We start from the raw sequence: 19,117 nt of genomic DNA on the forward strand, positions 1-19,117 counted from the left end.
GCCATTCAAACACACACTCACTCCCAACAGCATCAGAGGACACAGGAAGCGAGAAGTTTCGTAATGTGTCACCATGTTTCAGCACTGGTGTTGTGTCGCCATCAGTTATCATTGGTCATTCCACCTCCACCAGACAGTTGGGTGTCAGTATACAGAGGAGGCTCTATTCAACGGCCCCTATTAAACCAGTGACCATGCCTGGAAGTGGGAAGAAACTTCCTAAAGACCCTAGGGCCAAACAACCATCCAGAACCAATCAGCCGACCCCAAAGGAGGACAAGTTGATGCCGTCCACCAATCAGATTAGAGGACTGGGAGATGCCTAATGGATGTATCTATTTTATTTATTTAACCTTTGTGTTTTTTGTAATAAAAAAATAAATCAAAAATTCCCTAGGGTTATTCAACAATCAAAATGATTTGTAGATCAATGACTGTCAACACCGTTACATGCTTAGTTCGCATCAGTTGTCACAAGTATGAGGTCTTTTCGGGAAGGTAGAAAGAATTGTGAATGTGCGATTCGTCACTTTTGAATCGATTTTCTGACCGATGCATGCTACATTTGGATGGTTTGTGGTCCGTGGACCGACGCAGTCCTATTTTAAACATTTGAATAAGGAACTGATGCGTATCGGTGCGTCATTACATCCCCATCATTAATATATGCATGTTTTTTGGGGCATTATATGCTTGTGTTTATATTTTGAGTTGAAACTTTAAATTGCCTATATGTATTGATTCACTGTACGTATTTATATATTTGCAGACATACATTTCGGTGTATTTCTTCATTCTGGCAAACTGTAATAATTCAACCAAAGAATCCAATATCTCATCAACCCAGTGACTTGTCTGGAAGAAGCTGAGCCTATTGCCTGGCACTGCAGGTCATTTAGAAGATGCTAATTGTCTGTGGTCTTGCCATGTCAAATGTTATTCACATTCATATGAGCCATGAATATCTAGAGCGCATACTTTTGGTGACAGCTGTCATCTCCTTTTAGTAAGTTTGTTGTGTTTGATTTTATAAGATAAAGTAGACTGAACTAACTTGCGTATTGTCATCACGTCTTGCTGTATTTAGTATAGGTAGAAGCATAGTGACAGAACCTTAACTCATCTGTAAGAAAGGCCCTGAGAGGCTCAGAGTGGTCCTTCAAGCCAGATGTAAATAGTTTTCATTTATTTCATTCACAGCTTTGAAATATAAAAGTGTTCATGCAACTATTTTATGTTTTGCATTTAGTTATTAGTTAATATTACATTTTAAGATAAAGAGGAATATATATATATATATATATATATATATATATATATACTGAGTGTACAAAACATTAGGAACACCTTAATATTGAGTTGCACCCCCTTTTGCCCTCAGAACAGCCTCAATTCGCCAGGGCAAGGACTCGGCAAGGACTCGACAAGGTGTCAAGGCAAGGCATCCCACAGTTGTTTCAAGTTGGCTAGATGTCCTTTGGGTGGTGGAGCATTCTTGATACACATGGGAAACTGTTGAGTGTGAAAAACCCAGCAGCGTTGCAGTTCTTGACACGCATTTAAACCGGTTCACCTGGCACCTACTACTATACCCCGTTCAAAGGCACTTAAAGCTGCATTATGTCACTTTTTTCACTACCTGGCCAAATTCATATAGAAATGTGTGTTATAGATCTGTCATTGTCATTGAAAGAAAGTCGAAGAAGTGGTAGATCTGTTACATGTGCACTTATTTCTCTGCCTCCCATTCTTAAGTTTCGTTTTTGTGTCTTTTACTTTCAGTTTTGTACACCAGCTTCAAACAGCTGAAAATACAATATGTTTGATTACGGAAAATATATTTTAGATGGTACAATGATTCTCTACACTATACTTGCTTGTTTTGTCACAAACTTAAATTAAGCGAACTATTAGAATTTTATCAAGCAGGAAATGGCAGAGCGATTTCTGCATAGCATCTTTAAATATTTTGTCCATGTCTCAATTGTCTCAAGGCTTTAAAATCCTTCTTTAACCCCCCTCCGCCCATCTACACTGAATTTGAAGTGGATCTAACAAATGACATCGATAAGGGGTCATAGCTTTCACCTGGATTCACCTAGTCAGTCTATGTCATGTTCTTAATGTTTTGTATACTCCGTGTATATTCACAGGCAAAAAAAAATGAATACACAAATATAGTTCTGTTGATAAGTTTGTCTGTGACCGATATATCACGTAACTCGCGATAAATACACATTTTGTATTAGTATTTTGGTCTGTGTCAACTAACCATTGCAGTGCATAGTTTGAAAACTTGGCAATTCAACTATAATTCTGAGATAATGAAGATGGATGGCAATATTCATAGGAATGATGATTAAATGTGATACAAATTCTAGTCACTACACATGACTAGAGCAAATGTTGTATTACCGTTATGTGATGAGTCGAGCAAACATTTAGTGTCTGACAGAAGACACAGTAACAACGCGAACACAGTAACAACGCAAACAAATCTACATACCTGTATATCTAATCACAGTTTGTCTTTGCATTGTTTTGGTGAGCAGTGGGGTACGTATGTCCTGTGTTGAATGTAAGTGTTGTTATGTTGATAAATGGAAGGCTTCTGTTCAACCCACAAATTACATTAACGCTAAAGAAAACTCAACTCGGATAAATATACTCTGTAGAAGGACAAACATTTTCAAACATTTTAACATAAATATTATATAATATACATTATTGTACCTCCAAGTTCTGATAAGATGACATGGTTCCTTGAAAAGGAACACAAATTGTATTTAAATAAGTAGAAGTAATTTACACATACAGTTCAACTTTGATATAATAACATTGAAACTAACATTAATGTATTCAACGATCCGAAGAATGTCTTCCTTAGCTCCGTTGTGGTGAGTCATCCTTCATGTGCGGACTTCTATTTTCTCTTTCAGGTTGTTCTTTGGTAGTCCGGCACTCCTTTAACTCGTTAAACCTAAGAGAAGAAAGTTCAAGGAGACAAGTTCAGGAGACATTATATTTGTGTACTTCTTCAAGTACTTAAATACTAAGTAGAATAACAAGAAATGTAAAGGACTGACTTACCAGTTTGGTGGAATGGCTGCAGTCTTATTAGGTATCACCTCCAGACAGAAAGCTTTGAGGCTCAAGTGCAATATCAAATATATCTCCACTGTCCTGCAGCGTCTTCTCTACTCCTCTATCTGTTTTTTTGCTTAGAACCTCCAAGATACTGGATTTTACTGTGCCAATATCTTCCTCAGCATCCAGCCACAGTTCTAGGTCATTCTCTTCCTCTATGTGTGGGTTAGACCCGACTGCATTGGTCATTACCTGTTCTGTTTCAGGGTTTAGGGTGTACGGCACCGTTGCAGGTGGGGTATGCAGTGGCACATGAGGTGCAGTGTCACTGGTTTGCTCAATTTGACTGACTTCACAAAGTTGAGCACTTTCCATTGATTCTGTTAGAACGCAGTCAGTATTCACAGAACTTTTTGCAATAGTACTTGCACTTTCTATTGATTCTGTTAGAAGGCTGTCAGTATTCACTGCAACTTCTGCAGTAGTACTTGGAGGTGGCCAAATAGCATGCGGTGGTGACTCTAATCCCGCAGACACAACTCCAGTATCTCTGGGTTTAATGTGGAGATGGACATGGGATTCAATAGATAGTCTCTTTTCAAACGACTCCACTGATTCCTTTGCTGATTCTACTACCATTCCCACTAGATGCTTCTCATGCCCGCTAATAGAGTCTGAAACATCAATGGCTTGATCTACTTCAGAATAAATCATGAATTCAGCCTCTGTTCCAAAAACATCTTGCACATCTGCCTGTGAACAAGACTCTGCAAATGTAGTGGGAACTGTGTCATCAGGTATGCTGTTGAATTCAGAAGTGGGCTCTACAAATGCCTCAGGAGTTTTTCTATCCTCACGTACTGTATCAACTTCGAGAGCAATCGAGGGCTCCGTTTCTTTTTCTGAAGGTTCTTGTGCATTTCCCTGAGTATTAAGATCGAAGTAGTTTTCAAATAAATGAATTGTCTTTTGCACCTGTGCAGTTACATGTGGATGTCCTTGACTCTCTATAACTGCGACCGCTGGTGTATTCTCTGGTGATTTTGAAACTTCTGCTTCACTCGATAATTCAACTTCGGCCTTTTCACTTGATTGTGGTACAGCATTGGGGTCTTCTGATGAGTTCTGCTGCACATGTTGGACAATTTCCTGAGTTATAATACTGCTGGCCTCTTCAAACATGTCGTCCTCAATCTTCTCAGTGGCATTCTCACCCTCTCCTTCGTCCTCCATTTTGTCACAAACGTCTATGACCTCTTTAATATCGGTTGAGGAAACCACCTCAAGTGCTGTCTCCACAATAGCTTCAGCTGAACCCTTCTCAGCATTTGCATCTGTTACTTGTACCTGGATCTCATGACCCTTGACATCAGTTAAGACAACCTCAAGAACTGTATCAACAATTGTTTCAGCTGATTCAATCTCTACATCCAACCCTTTCAATTGGATCTCATGATCAGTGACATTAGTTGAGTCCATTTCAAGCCCTTGATCAACAATTACTTGAGCAGACTTTAACGGTGCATCTGCCACTTGTACTATAATCTCGTGATCATCAGTTGAGCCCACCTCACGGGTTGTCTTAACATTTGCTTCATCTGATTTAATCTCAGTGTTCACCTGTTGTAATAGAATCTTGTGATCATTTGCATCAGATGAGCCCATTTCAAGCACTATCTCAACAATTTCTTCAGCTGACTTTAGCTCTGCATCTGTCACTTGTACTTGGATCACATGGCCATCAACAAACTGTGCTGAAGGCACATTCTTCATCACAACCATGTCCTCTACCTTTCGTGTCTGAACCATAGCAGAGCATATGAGTGGTCTTAGAGCACCCAAAGGATCTTTCTTCTTTGGGGATTCTACTTCAGGTACCACTACAGCAATCAAAGTTTTCAGAACGTCCTTTCCTTCAACCTGAGCTTCTTCTGAATTAACGGTGGTGAAAAGTACTGGTCTTGCTTCTTCAAGTGGTCTTAGAGAACCCACAGGATCCCTTTTCTCTGGGGATTCTACTTCAGGTGTCACTATGGCAATCAAACATTCCAGAACGTCAGATGGTTCCGACATTGAAACGTCATGCATTGCAGCTGTGACATCTTGAACCTCACATGTGATTGTTTCTATAACTGGTGCATTCTCATTGTCTGCAGCATCCTCCGCAACATCCAGGAATTCCGCTTTCTCTTCTTCAAGAGTGAACTCCGTGAGAGGTTGTATGGAGATAAGTTTGTCTGTGAATGATACATCCAGACTCTCTGTATCAGGCTGTGGAGTTTCTTCTGCTACCACCTTTTCGTCAACCTGAGCTACACCTTCTTCTGAACTAATGTAGGCTACAAGTTCTGGTCTTGACCCTTCTAACTCATTTACCAATTCTGTTTGTGGGTCCTTTTCAGTTTCTATGCGCATGATTGGAATTGATTCATCTTCAGCTTTGTGTAAGTCATCTGTAGTGATTCTTGCAGCATCAGACTCTTCAGTGTCCTCAGGTGCCAACTCTGTGGGTACTACCTCAGTGACCTCAGATGGACACTCTACCATAGGAGTCACTGGGCTTTTATCAACAAGATCAATTTGTTGAGACTCTTCACCTGTGCGGATTTCAACTGCATCTGATTTTTCATGAGCTATCAAAACTGTTGCTTCCTTCTCTTTTGGTGTGTGTAATATTTGTGGAGAAACTGAAATAGCTTCCAGATGTGGGCCTTTTCTATTTACCAATGAGAGAGTTTGGGTTCTGCTAATGGTATCAACAGTCTCATGCAGAAGTAACTCTGTATCCTTTAACTCGTATTCTATTGGGACAGGTGTTGTGCTGCCTGATGTTTTGGGGGACTCATCTGTCAGCTGTGACACTGCTGAAACCATTTCTGTTGTTTCTTCATCTAGAGGTTCTGGGGCAGTGACTGCTTCAGATGTCAACTCGATTAGGTCCTCGGCTATGGTATCGTCTTGAGTGGCTTCTTCAGGAGTAGACACTTCTTCAGGTATATCACTGAGTTGCTGATGTTTACTTATGAATTCCGTAAGGTCCTCAAAGTTTTCCATAGCAGTGGGGGATGTTGATGGGGCCAACTGTTCCACAGTATATTTTGCCTTCTCTGCTTCAGTGGGCAGGGTGTCTTTGGGTATGGTCGATTCGGTGAAAGTGCTAGAGACGTCTGGCTGGGTTTCTTCTTCTGTTATGTGTAATAGAGTTTCTATAACAGCCTCAGTTGATATGTTGTGTTTCTCTCCTAGCGCTTCTGCATCAAACTCTGACATGGGGACCACTGCTGGCGTTTCAGAGTCCTCCTCAACGTCCGATCCAACACCCATATCTGCCTTGTCAGAAGAGATTGGTTCCTGCTTTTCTCCATGCTTTCCCTTTTTGCGTCCAGGGATGAGTTTCTTTAGAGAAAAAGAAGACTTCTCTTTGGTGATTTCGATGCCAGATTGCATCTGCTCTGGTGAGTTAACTTTGACAGCCTCCTCGGTTTTTGCCTTTGTTTTGGGGGTGATCAGCTTTTTAAGGTATTTCCATGTAGACACCCCTTCACTCCCCGAGGGACTTCCAACTTGCTCAGGGGAAGAGGTAAAATGTTCATAGCCTCTCTCCTGAGAACTGTCCAATGGCAACGCTGCAGTGTTTCCTGGTTCACTTAGTATTTTACCTTCATTCATGGGTGCTTGCTCCTCTGAGTCCGATGTTTTTCTGCCCCTCCTCTTTGCAGATCCACATAGGAAAGCCTCCCAAGAAACAGATATATCAACCTTTTTTTGGGGCTCTTCTGTGATATGTTCTAGTACCTGTTCCCCTTCACTTTGCTTTGGCTCCTCATGTAAGCCTACAAGTGCTGACTCATCCTCACTCTCAGAGGATCTTTTGAGATGTCTTTTGGGTGTCATTCGTTTTTTGAAGGAAGTCCAGGTACCATCCTTCTTCCTTTCAATGTCAGAGGTTACATCATCTGATTCGTGGCTCAACCCAGCCTGAGCAGACACATTTACCTGCTCTGCTGATAATTCTTCTGGCAGAGAGGCAGTACTTTCTCGTTTCTGGTACTCCACTGAATCTGTGGATGACAGTAGATCCTCAGCTACATGCTCACCAGATCCAGTCAACTTGTCTGGTTTACTACCTCTCCTCTTCCTAGTAAGCTTCTTCAAACCAGCCCCAGACAAGAGCTTCCTCAGTGGACTTCCTTGATTTTTAGCTTTCTCTTGTGAGCTAAGAAGTTCAGCTTCATTTGAGATAACTGTGTGGAATCCCCAAGAAGAAGACTGCTTGTCAATACTATCCTGGACTGGACTTCCTTGGGTTTTAGCTTTCTCTTGAGAGGTAAGAAGTTTAACTGTCAGTAATACCACAGGAGCTGGCTCCTCTTCAGGGACATCCTCTGTGACTGTGACAAATCCCCAAGAATGAGACTGCTCTTCAAGACTTTCCTGTGTTTTAACTTTGTTTTGAGAGCTAAGAAGTTTGGCTTCATTTGTTTCAACTTTATTTGTTATAATGGTTACGAAACTCCAAGAAGGACACAGGTCTTCAAGAATATCCTGGACTGAACTTCCTGAACTAAGAAGTTCAGCTTCATTTGAGATAATTGTCTGTAATATATTAGTAGCTGTCTGCTCTTCAAGAACATCCTCTCTGTTTCCACTACTTTTAGGGACATTACTCTTAATGAGTTTGGGGACATTGGATGCCTCAGCCATTAGGGAATCTGTTACTCCGGCTAACATTGTGGCTGCAATTTCAAATTGAAGTTCTTTCTCATTTTGTTCCCCCTCAACACCTGGACTGATCTCCTCTTTTGTTTGTTCTTGTTTAAGTCCAGCTTCCTCTGCTGTGTTTATGTCCTCCTGTTTTTCAATGCTTTGCAGTTCCTGTTCCTTCTCAACGGTCGCATATTCGGGCGTTTCCTCTTCTATAAGCTTTTTCTTTTTCTTTAAACCGGCAAAGATTCCAGTAGTGAAAAACTTCTTAATTGGGGATATAATTTGTTCTTCAACATCCAGAACGGTTGGTGCTGGTGCCTCTGTCTCTTCGGTTGGGAAGACTTCCTCCTCTACTTTCTCCTTGACTTTGTCCTTAGATTTCTCATTGACTTCTTCCTTTGGTTCCTCTTTGGGTTCATCCTTGGATTCGGTCTTGGGTTCTTCCGTAGGTTCTTCCTTGACTTCATTCTTAGGTTCCACCTTGTATTCTTTTGTGGGTTCTTGATTAACCTGCTTGTATATTTGTCCTATCAGGAAAAAATGTTTCAATGGAGACATTTCGTCAACTTTCGGAACCAGTGGGGCTGGTGCCTCTGCCTCTCTCTCTACTTTTGCCACTTCTTCAGGTGTGACTTCCTCCTTAGGTTCTATCATTTCTGTGGTATGTTCCTTTGTGGTTTTATAGAGAAAATGTCACAAATGTGAGGTCTGTCATCATATGGCAAGAGGTACAATCATCAGCAGGTTCCTCTGTTGTGTCATCAACAACCTCATTCGGTGCATCGTCAATATGCGCTTCTTCTAGTGTATCATCTAGAAGCTCTTTTTGTGTATCATCAGTAGGCTCATCTGGTATATCATCAGCAGGCTCTTTTAGTATTTTGTCAACCAGTTTTTCTAGTGTATCATCTAGAAGCTCTTTTAGTGTATCGCTAACAGACTATTTTGGTGTATCACCAACAATTGATTTTATTCTATCATCAGTCAGATCTGCTCTGCTCGGTATTCTCCTCAGCATTATCTATAGTGGTCTATTTTGTGTCCTTGATATCCTCAGGAGTTCTTGCTTCCATCTACTTTCTTAGGGCTCACTTCTTCTTGTGTTGTGTCAGTCTTTTTTCAATGTAAATTTGAAACCAATTGAACTGAATAATTTTTTAAAACGTTAATTGACTTTATTTAATTTAACTTCTGTTTCAGTCTCATTTGTTGATGCCTCATCGTCTGCATCTGGTGATTCCTTCCCATCACGTTTTCCAGAGGTGGTATCTTCTCTGTGAGAGTCGCTATCGTCTCCAGTATGTCCTTATTCTGAGAAATGATAACTGAATTTGTCTCACCAACTGCAATGAAAAAACAAATATGCATTACCCAAAACTGTTAAATTACCTGATTCATACAAATAACCTATAATTATAAACTACAAATAAACTCTTTACAACCACATATATAGCTTCATGTGAAGTGTTCACCATGATCGTAACATTGCAAGAACATGAGGAAACAACGGAACTCTTTTTCAAAGAAACCAAAAGTAGATCCTTTCTCATACACACAGAAATGAACTCTCGTCCACACTGTGATGACTCACCGTCTGCAACGACCCTGTCTTCACACAGTGCGTTGACCACCTCAATCTTTCCCGCTGCTTTTTCACTCAGCCCGGACATCTGTCCATTCTTTTGGAGTAACTAAAACGGAGAAGGGAACATTTTGAGATAATAATATATATATACATACACATACATACAACATAACTTGACCTCTGGGGTGGGGCGGGTACTAAACTAGCATATGGAATTGTTGTAAGATAACATGGATCATTTAACTATTTGATTTTTAATTTTGGGATCTCTTTCAGGTATCTTCTTTTTTTTATATGGAATATATATACTTATATATATATATACTTTTTTTAAATAAAATATAAATGCATTGAATAACACATTCATAAATGTCAAAAAAGACAGTAAAACAATTTATAATAATGAATAAGTGTTTTGAAGTGTCTGTCCTATATCTAGGAGATATATATATATATTTTTTTACATATATTTATTTTAAGCCCTTATTTTTGTTGGCACAAAACTACCTGCTTACTTTCATTCGTGTGTATGGGTTACCTTCAGACATGACACTAGTGGGGCCATAGAGCAAAATGGAGAACACCATCAAGTTCGTGAGAGTAATAACATAAAAGTTTGTAGGCCCATTTTCGGATGTCTCATGGTCTGACAAACACAGCTGTAGCTCAGCCACCTTCCACTGCAGATGTGGAAGGCCAACATAGGCAGATGATATCTCCAGCTTAATTTCTTTATGGGAATGTTTGTATTATGTTAATTAGATTGATGCACGGATGTGCCAATAGACTCTTGTAAGGATTAAATACATGTAAATGCACTTTTTTTCAGAATCACATTTCCCTTTGGGAGAAAGGGGGACAGATTTTAAGACTGCAATAGCAGTACTAGTGCATGAGTCAAGTTATCCCTTAATGTTATTTATTGCTTTCAACTTATCAGGAACCAGGACGTCCTCTATGAAGTTATGATCATTTTGCATGCAAAGAATCTGAGAATTTGCCACCTCCGACAAATAAGCTTGGAAGATTTGTAGAACTTGGGTTACTAAAAAGGAATCTCAGGCACAAATGATTAACAGTAGTGTTTGTGCTGGGTTGAAATGTATTACAAGGAGACACCGATGCTGCTCGTCATTCTGTGACCACGAGACAACAAAGAACAATGGCAAAAGGGCCTCATCTTAAACATGTCAATGTTTTCACTGGTGGTCCACTTAAGAACCCGACAAGTGATTCGCGTGGCTTGTGCTAGCAACTTGCTTTTATTGTTTTGTAGAATCTAAAGTGGTAAAATGTTAAGGTTTATCAATCATTTAAAAAAAGAAACTTTCGCCTTTATAACCGACGTCTCGAGTCATTACTCTGAAGATAGTTCATCTCTAATAACATTGCAAGAAAAATGCTGGCCAAAAACACACAGCAAAGTACAAAGTCTTCATTTATTTCTATAATGTGATAATGTTCATGGTTTTCTACACTGCTTTTTTTTGGACCAATATGCATGAGACAAGGTGCAAAATAAACATTGCACAATGGTTCCTTGTGTCATTACATCGCTTTTACGTTGTGACAAATTCTTGTGACTTTTAGTGACGTACTCAACAACCCACATGTACTTTCCCTGTTTTGATGTCTGCCCTAAATGGCAACAACTAAATAGGGTGCCAATTGGGTAGCATCCATGTAGAGACACTTGGCTCCGTTGGCTGGACCATAGCTGCTGCTGACTCATGATTCTATCCATCCCTGCTGTGGAGTGGTCCTTTAAAACAGCTCACACACACACACACACACACACACACACACACACACACACACACCCTCAGCAACAAAGCCATTGTAGTTGTTTCTTTTTAACCCCTTGAATATCTAAATTGGTAATCAAGTGGTAACATTTGGTAATAAATGATCATGAATAAGCTTTTAATGAATGAATCTATTCAATTTTATTCTCTATCTATTATCTATTTATAAACAACGACAAAAAAAGTAATTATTTGTCAACATTTGTGAAGCCTTTGTAAGCATCTACACATGTTAAAGGCATATATAATGGCTTCATCTGGAAAGGTATTATACTGTGTAACCTAAGTATTTAATGAAGAATTTGAGTCCTCAGACACAGCTAACAGACTTCCTGCTCACCCACAGCTGAGCTCATCGTGTCTTACAGTGCAAAGATAATCAATGCTTTATAAAGAGTGCAGACAAGGTGAAATTCTATCTCTCTCTCTCTCTCTAGGGTCACACACTTAATTTAGGGCTAGATTCAATCCGTATCGCCAAAGTTCAGCACTATAGCTCAGTTGAAATGTAAAGGTAATTACCGATTGAGCCGTGAATACAGTCAGTGTTTACCGTGAATGCAGTCTCCGCAAACGTGGCAACATTGTCTTTAAACTTCAATCGCACTATAGCGCTGAACTTGGGCTATACGGATTGAATCAAGCCCTTAGATATATCTATGAGTGGAAGGTCACCATTCCACTAGTAGCAGTTTCCACTGGTATTCTGGTATTCTATTCAATGGTCTCCAACAACTGAAAAGTCAGTTGTTTATTATTATTTATTATAAAAGTCAAACATGGACCATGATAGTGCAAATAATGAATGGACCCTCCAATGACACAAGAAGATGGTATCTCTTCAAGGTTAGTCCCATTGAGGAAGACATATTATTCTCAGGGAAGACCTGACTAAGAGGCAGCATAATAATAGCAACACACAATCAAAAGCCAAACATTGACTCGCAGAGAAGTGTCAAAAAGGACTGACACAATGTGTAATTGAATATGAAAGAATATTACAGTTTACTATAGAATACTGCAGTGCTTACTATAGAATTTTGTAGTAAACTGTAGTATACTTAAGCAATAAGGCACAAGGTGTGATATATGGCCAATATACCACGGCTAAGGGCTGTTCTTTTGCACGACTCAAAGCGGAGTGTCTGGATACAGCCCTTAGCCGTGGTATATTGGCCATATACCACAAACCCCCAAGGTACCTTATTACTATTATAAACTGGTTAGCAACATAAATAGAGAGTTAAAAATCAATGTTTTGTCATACCCTTGGTACAGTATACGGTATATACCACAGCTGTCAGCCAATCAGCATTCAGGGCTCGAACCCCCCAGTTTATAATATACTACACACTGTAGTATCCCTCAATCATTTGTAGTATACTGTAGAATGCCATAGTAAATAGTCCTTTTTACAGTTTTATCTGCAAAAAACACTACAGTATATAAATACTAAATACTACAGTAATGTTTGCAAAAACACAGCAGTTTTGTAACTTTAGTAATACTACAGTATTCATGCATAAATAAACTATTGTAATTTTCATGTGGGATAAATCTGAAAAATTTGCTATGAGATTGTATTGTGAGAATTATATAAACTCCAAGTTATTAGAGAGAGCCTACTAAGAAAGGCTTTGTTTGTATTTTATTTATTTTTATTTAACTAGGCAAGTCAGTTAAGAACAAATTCTTATTTACAATGACGGCCTACCAAAAGGCCTCTTGCGTGGACAGGTGCTGGGAGACAACGCTACATAAAGTGAGACCTAAGACAACAACATAGCAAGGCAGCAACACATGACAACACAGCATGGTAGCAACACAACATGGCAGCAGAACACGGTACTAGCACAAAACATGGTACAAACAAGAAAGGGTCTAAACCACCTGACCCAGATGTTTTTTTGGGGTCAAGTTTAGGGAGCTCCTTCAGCACCTCGGACCCAGTGACCGCCTGCAGGGAGAGACTTTGTAGCAGGGCAGGGGGAAAAGAGGGAGGAGCATCGGGGCTAGTCGCATTAGAAGGGGTTCCCATTTCCCCTGAGGAAATGTTGGACGGGCTAGGAGGCATGGCTGAGTCAAATAGGAATCCTGACTTAATGAAGTGGTGACTAAAGAGCTCAGCCATGTGCTTCTTGTCAGTAACAACCACATCATCAACATTAAGGGACATGGGCAGATGTGAGGAGGAGGGTTTATTCTCCAGATCTTTCACCGTTTTCCAGAACTTCTTGGTGTTAGACACACAGAGAGAAAACTGCTCCTTAAAGTAACTAACTTTGGCCTTCCGGATAGCCTGAGTGCACTTATTTCTCATTTGCCTGAACGAGAGCCAGCCTGAGTATGCGTGTTCCGAGCCTTTCGCCTAATGCAATTCTTGAGGTGGAGTAACTCGGCAAGATCACAGTCGAACCAGGGGCTGAACCTGTTTTGAATTCTTATTTTTTCGCTATGGGGATGTGTTTGTTTAACAATACCACTGAAAATATTTTTAAAATAAAGTCCAAGCGTCTTCGACAGAGCTGATTCTATACAATTTCACAGAGGCCAATTCATGAAGGAAGGCTTGCTCATGAACGTTTTTTTGCAAGCGTCTATGACAAATCAGATGAGGTCATTTCACTGAGCAGCCATTATGAACACGGGCTGTAAAACAGTGATCACTACGGTCAATACAGAAAAGACCAGACTGGTACCGATCAGGATTATTTGTGAGGATAACATCGAGGAGAGTAGCCTTTTCTGGGTGTTTGGAGTCATACCTTGTGGGATTGGTAGTACTCTGAGAAAAATGTAGGGAGTCCCATTGCTTTGAATTAAATGTATTTTAGGTAATAGACATATAACAGAAAATGTTCAATGTGGACCCAGAGGATATCACTTGAAAGTATTAATTAAAACAATTGTTTCCAAAGTGGTTCTCAATGGTAAAAACAATAACTCATATAATGATTAAAAGGCTAGACAAAATTAGTACTTGGTCAGGTGGTTCAAACATGTACCAGTTTAGGTCACCTCGCAGGACAAATTCAGACTTGGTGTAAGGGGCCAGGAGAGAGTTTAGGGCAGGTAGGGTACAGGCCGGTGCTGATGGAGGACGATAGCACCCAGCAACAATCAACAAAGACCTATTTGAAAGTTTAATGGTTAAAACCAGCAAATCAAATTATTTGGGGACAGACTTGGTGGAGATAACCGAGCACCGAAGGTGATGCTTTGTAAAAGCAAGTCAATAGGAATAAACAAAAGAATAGCCTATATGTATCAGGCCATAACTATGACTAAAAAGAGAACATCAAATCAAACTTTATTTGTCACATGCTCCGAATACTAGAAGTGTAGACCTTCCCATGAAATGCTTACTTACAAGCCCTTAACCAACAGTGCAGTTCAAGAAGAGTTAAGAAAATATTTACCAAATAAACAAAAGTAAAAAAAGAAAGTAGCACAATAACATAACAATGGCTATATACAGGGGGTACCAGTACCGAGTCAGTGTGCGGGTTAGTTAATTAATTTGTACATGTAGGTAGGGATGAAGTGACGATGCATAGATAAACAGCGAGTAGCTGCAGTGTACAAACAAATGAGGGGTGGGGGTCGATGCAATATTCCGGTGGCCATTTGACATGTTTTACATCAGAAATATTGTATCATTTCCGATTGTAAAACGTCTTCTCATACATATGGCTAATATATATCCTGGAAAGATAATGGTTGGACAATTTCCAGTAGTGAAAATGTAACCCTTTGATTTTATTACCTAGCCTATTTCCAGTGCCTTTTAATTCATTTAAATACTTGGGAATGAAGTGGAATACTTTGTGAAGCAGTGAAAATAGATACTGTATCAAATGTATTGTTGTTAAATGGGGTCGGTATCTGGCACTGGTGCTCACTTCAAGCAGCCCGACAAAAACAACACTTCACAGACAGTTGAGAAACATCGTCTCTTATTGTGAGGCTTTAATTGGCCATATAAGCCTTTCACTTGAATGTCAGGAGACATACACAGGTTATTCTATTAACATCGTCGAATAAAAGCCTACCATTTGATAAGAAGACGTAATAAGATACATGTATAATTACTGTAACAGTGTGGTGATTGTTTATGCACTACTCTTGTCCATATTTAAAACGTTCCCTAAATTTCACTTCAGCTATTTAAGGACAACATCCCCTTGATGATGCTGTATATATAGACATGTGTTTCCTGTTGGGTTCGTTCTCAATACATCAATCTGCTATTTAGTTTTACCTTGGCATCTGGAGTCTCGCCATCCTGTAGGTTGTTCGCACTCCTCATCTGCTTTTGCTTCCTCGTCGTCGCACTTGCGGCTATTCTCCCGCTGCTGCGCAGATTCAGTCGACCCCATGAACAGAACTGTAGCGGCTCCCGGTCCTGTCCGGTACTGTGTGAACAGATACCGAATTCAATGGCACAGAATATCCCCCCCAAAATGAAAACAGCCGCAAAAGCCATTGGGTATGGGAGCTGAAAAGGAAATAATTTGCCCGCGCTACAGACGGCTATATCGGTCAGCTAATACAGGGCTAGTAAAGGCCCAGTGCACAACTTTTGGGATATTTATTTTTTCTTCATATAATTTTAACGCATAAATCAAATTAGCATAATAAAAAATCCCCATAACAATCTGTCCGTTTAAGATAGTTATATCTGTTTTTTTTGCATTGGATGAGTCTCATTCCAACGCATCCTACGATGTCACACTTCCACATATGCTGTCAGAGCTAGAGTGGTGTTTGTCAGAACATGAGACATCAAGAAATTCGTTCTCACAAAATTTTCTGTTGCGTCCAAAATGTTTAGCCTACAGTCGTGGTCAAAAGTTGAGAATGACACAAATATTAATTTTCAAAGTCTGCTGGCTCAGTTTGTATGATGTCAATTTGCAAATACTCCAGAATGTTATTAAGAGTGATCAGATTAATTGCAAAGTCCCTCTTTGCCATGCAAATTAACTGAATCACCAAAAAACTGCAAAAGGTACAGGGATTGGACTGCTGAGGACTGGGTGAAGTCATTTTCTCTGATGAATCCCCTTTCTGATTGTTTGGGGCATTCGGAAAAAAGCTTGTCCGGTGAAGACAAGATGAGCACTACCATCAGTCCTGTGTCATGCCAACAGTAAAGCATCCTGAGACCATTCATGTGTGGGGTTGCTTCTCAGCCAAGGGAGTGGGCTCACTCACAATTTTGCCTAAGAACACAGCCATGAATAAAGAATGGCACCAACACATCCTCCGAGAGCAACTTCTCCCAACCATCCAGGAACAGTTTGGTGACAAACAATGCCTTTTCCAGCATGATGGAGCAACTTGCCATAAGGCAAAAGTGATAACTAAGTGGCTCGGGGAACAAAACATCGATATTTTGGGTACATGGCCAGGAAACTCCCCAGACCTTAATCCCATTGAGAACTTGTGGTCAATCCTCAAGAGGCGGGTGGACAAGCAAAAACCCACAAATTCTGACAAACTCCAAGCATTGATTGTGCAAGAATGGGCTGCCATCAGTCAGGATGTGGCCAAGAAGTTAATTGACAGCATGCCAGGGTGGATTGCAGAGATCTTGAAAAAGAAGGGTCAACACTGCAAATATTGACTCTTTTCATCAACTTCATGTAATTGTCAATAAAAGCCTTTGACACTTATGAAATGCTTGTAATTATACTTCAACATGCCATAGTAACATCTGACAAAATATCTAAAGACACTGAAAGCAGCAAACTTGGTGCAAATTAATATTTGTGTCATTCTCAAAACTTTTGTCCGTGACTGTAAAAACTGTTTTAACCCATATGGAAAGGTGAAACTCTCACGAACACGTCCACAGGCCTCACAAGACTTGTCTGAAGGTCCCCCCACAAGCGTCTTGGAACTAGTCTGAAGTCAGTGCCAACTTCTGTCTCTATTGGCCGAACGGTTTGGGCTACACACTAATATGACCCCTCTGTGGAAAAGTGAGACTCTAATTAACATGTCCACAGGCCTCAGAAGACTTGTCTGAAGGTCCCCTGGTACCAGTTGAAAAAATTAATGGAAGTATATACGGAGACTGTTCATTGCCAAAAATAAGGGGTTAAATACATAATATACACAATACATTCCTGATCTTTCTTATATCTCTCAGATATACAGTATGACAGACACTCCAGAACAAACTTCCTTTAGATTTTTTCGGGGTTTTTATCTGTTCCATGTAGTGACTCTGTTATTCAATATGTTTGTATGGGCTAATAGTAGTAAGGCAAAATATAAATAATTCAAAATCAAATAGCAGAATTATCCTTCGTATAACCTTAAAACAATTCCATATAGCTTAGTAGAAGCCTCTACCCCAGCTTAGACAGGGCTTGGGCTTAGACTGTCAACCAGTGTGAAATGGCTAGCTAGTTAGCAGGGTGCTCGCTAATAGCGTTTCAATCGGTGACGTCACTCGCTCTGAGACCTTGAAGTAGTTGTTCCCCTTGCTCTGCAAGGGCCATGGCTTTTGTGGAGCGATGGGTAACGATGCTTCAAGGGTGACTGTTGTCTATGTGTGCAGAGGGTCCCTGGTTTGAGCCCAGGTAGGGGCAAAGAGAGGGACGGAAGCTATATACTGTTACAAACGCAACATTTGGAGGAGATGTATCTTATGCTTCAATAGTTATATCTTGTGCCACTGTCTGGCTTTAATTACAATTAATAATTGATATTTTGGATTCAAGTTAAAGAATTTGACTAAATCAAATCAAACTTTAAATGCACTTTAAATAAAGTTTTAATTGATTTACGTGCCAACCTCACCGGCCATGTTGCGTGTGTGAGCGTTGCTAAATAAATGTAAGGTGCCTTCAGAAACTATTCACACTCTTTACTTTTTCCACATTTTGCTGTGTTACAGCCTGAATTTAAAATAGGTTCAATTGAAATTTTGTGTTACTGTCACTGGCCTACACACAATACCCCATAATGTCAAAGTGGAATTATGTTTTTAGAAATATTTACAAATTAATTAAAAGTGAAAGCTGAAATGTCTTGAGTCAATAAGTATTCAACCCCTTTGTTATGGCAAGCCTAAATAAGTTCAGGAGTAAAAATGTGCTTAACAAGTCACATAAGTTGCATGGACTCACTAAGTTGCATGGACTCACTAAGTTGCATGGACTCATACAATTATCTGTAAGGTCCCTCAGTCGAGCAGGGAATTTCAAACACAGATTCAACCACAAGGACCAGGGAAGTTTTCCAAAGGGCACCTATTGGTAGCTGGGTAAAAAAAGCAGACATTGAATATCCCTTTGAGCATGGAGAAGTTATTAAGTTATACTTTGTTTCCTCTGACACATTGGTGCAGCTGGCTTCCGGGATAAGCGAGCAGGTATTAAGAAGCGCGACTTGGTGGATCATGTTTCGGAGGACGCATGACCTGACCTTCGCCTCTCCCGAGCCCGTTGGGGAGTTGCAGTGATGAGACAGATCACGAAATTGGGGAGAAAAAGGGGTAAAAAAAAAAAGTGTAGTTACTCCAAAATACTATCCTAAATGACAGACTGAATAGAAGGAAGCCTGTACATGCAATCCTGTTCTTTAAAAAATGTGGCAAAGCAATTAACTTTTTGTTCCGAATACAAAGTGTTGTTTGGGGCTAATTCCACACAACACATCACTGAGTACCTCTCTTCATATTTTCAAGCATGGTGGTGGCTGCATCATGTTATGGGTATGATTGTAATCGGCAAAGACTAGGGAGTTTTTTAGGATAAAAATAAATGGAATAGAGCTAAGCACAAGCAAAATTCTATAGTAAAACCAGGTTCAGTCTGCATTTCAACAGACACTGTAAGAAAAATTCACCTTTCAGCAGGGCAATAACCTAAAACACAAGGCCAAATATACACTGGAGTTGGTTACCAAGACAAAGTTT

At 40.0% G+C, this 19,117-nt stretch overlaps 1 protein-coding gene across 6 annotated transcripts in view; it reads right to left on the reverse strand.

Annotated features, from left to right (window-relative positions):
• Nucleotides 1-1,310: 1,310 nt before the first annotated feature.
• LOC118362846 (A-kinase anchor protein 12-like) overlaps nucleotides 1,311-19,117 on the reverse strand; it is a 36,690-nt gene continuing 18,883 nt past the window's right edge. For 3 of the 6 annotated variants that reach the window (XM_035743505.2, XM_052486518.1, XM_052486517.1), the window contains 4 exons: nucleotides 15,446-15,599; nucleotides 9,386-9,485; nucleotides 3,091-9,137; nucleotides 1,311-2,980 (listed from right to left, as the gene is read on the reverse strand). In XM_035743505.2, the coding sequence (XP_035599398.1) occupies nucleotides 3,118-8,448 (5,331 nt within the window). In that variant the 5' untranslated portion in view covers nucleotides 8,449-9,137; nucleotides 9,386-9,485; nucleotides 15,446-15,599 and the 3' untranslated portion in view covers nucleotides 1,311-2,980; nucleotides 3,091-3,117. Of the gene's footprint in view, nucleotides 2,981-3,090; nucleotides 9,138-9,385; nucleotides 9,486-15,445; nucleotides 15,721-19,117 lie in introns of those variants that run through there. The other 3 variants (XM_035743506.2, XM_052486519.1, XM_035743504.2) reach the window with 2 other exon arrangements.

This window comes from Oncorhynchus keta, chromosome 29 (genome assembly GCF_023373465.1).
Source record: "Oncorhynchus keta strain PuntledgeMale-10-30-2019 chromosome 29, Oket_V2, whole genome shotgun sequence".
Taxonomy (NCBI): domain Eukaryota; kingdom Metazoa; phylum Chordata; class Actinopteri; order Salmoniformes; family Salmonidae; genus Oncorhynchus; species Oncorhynchus keta.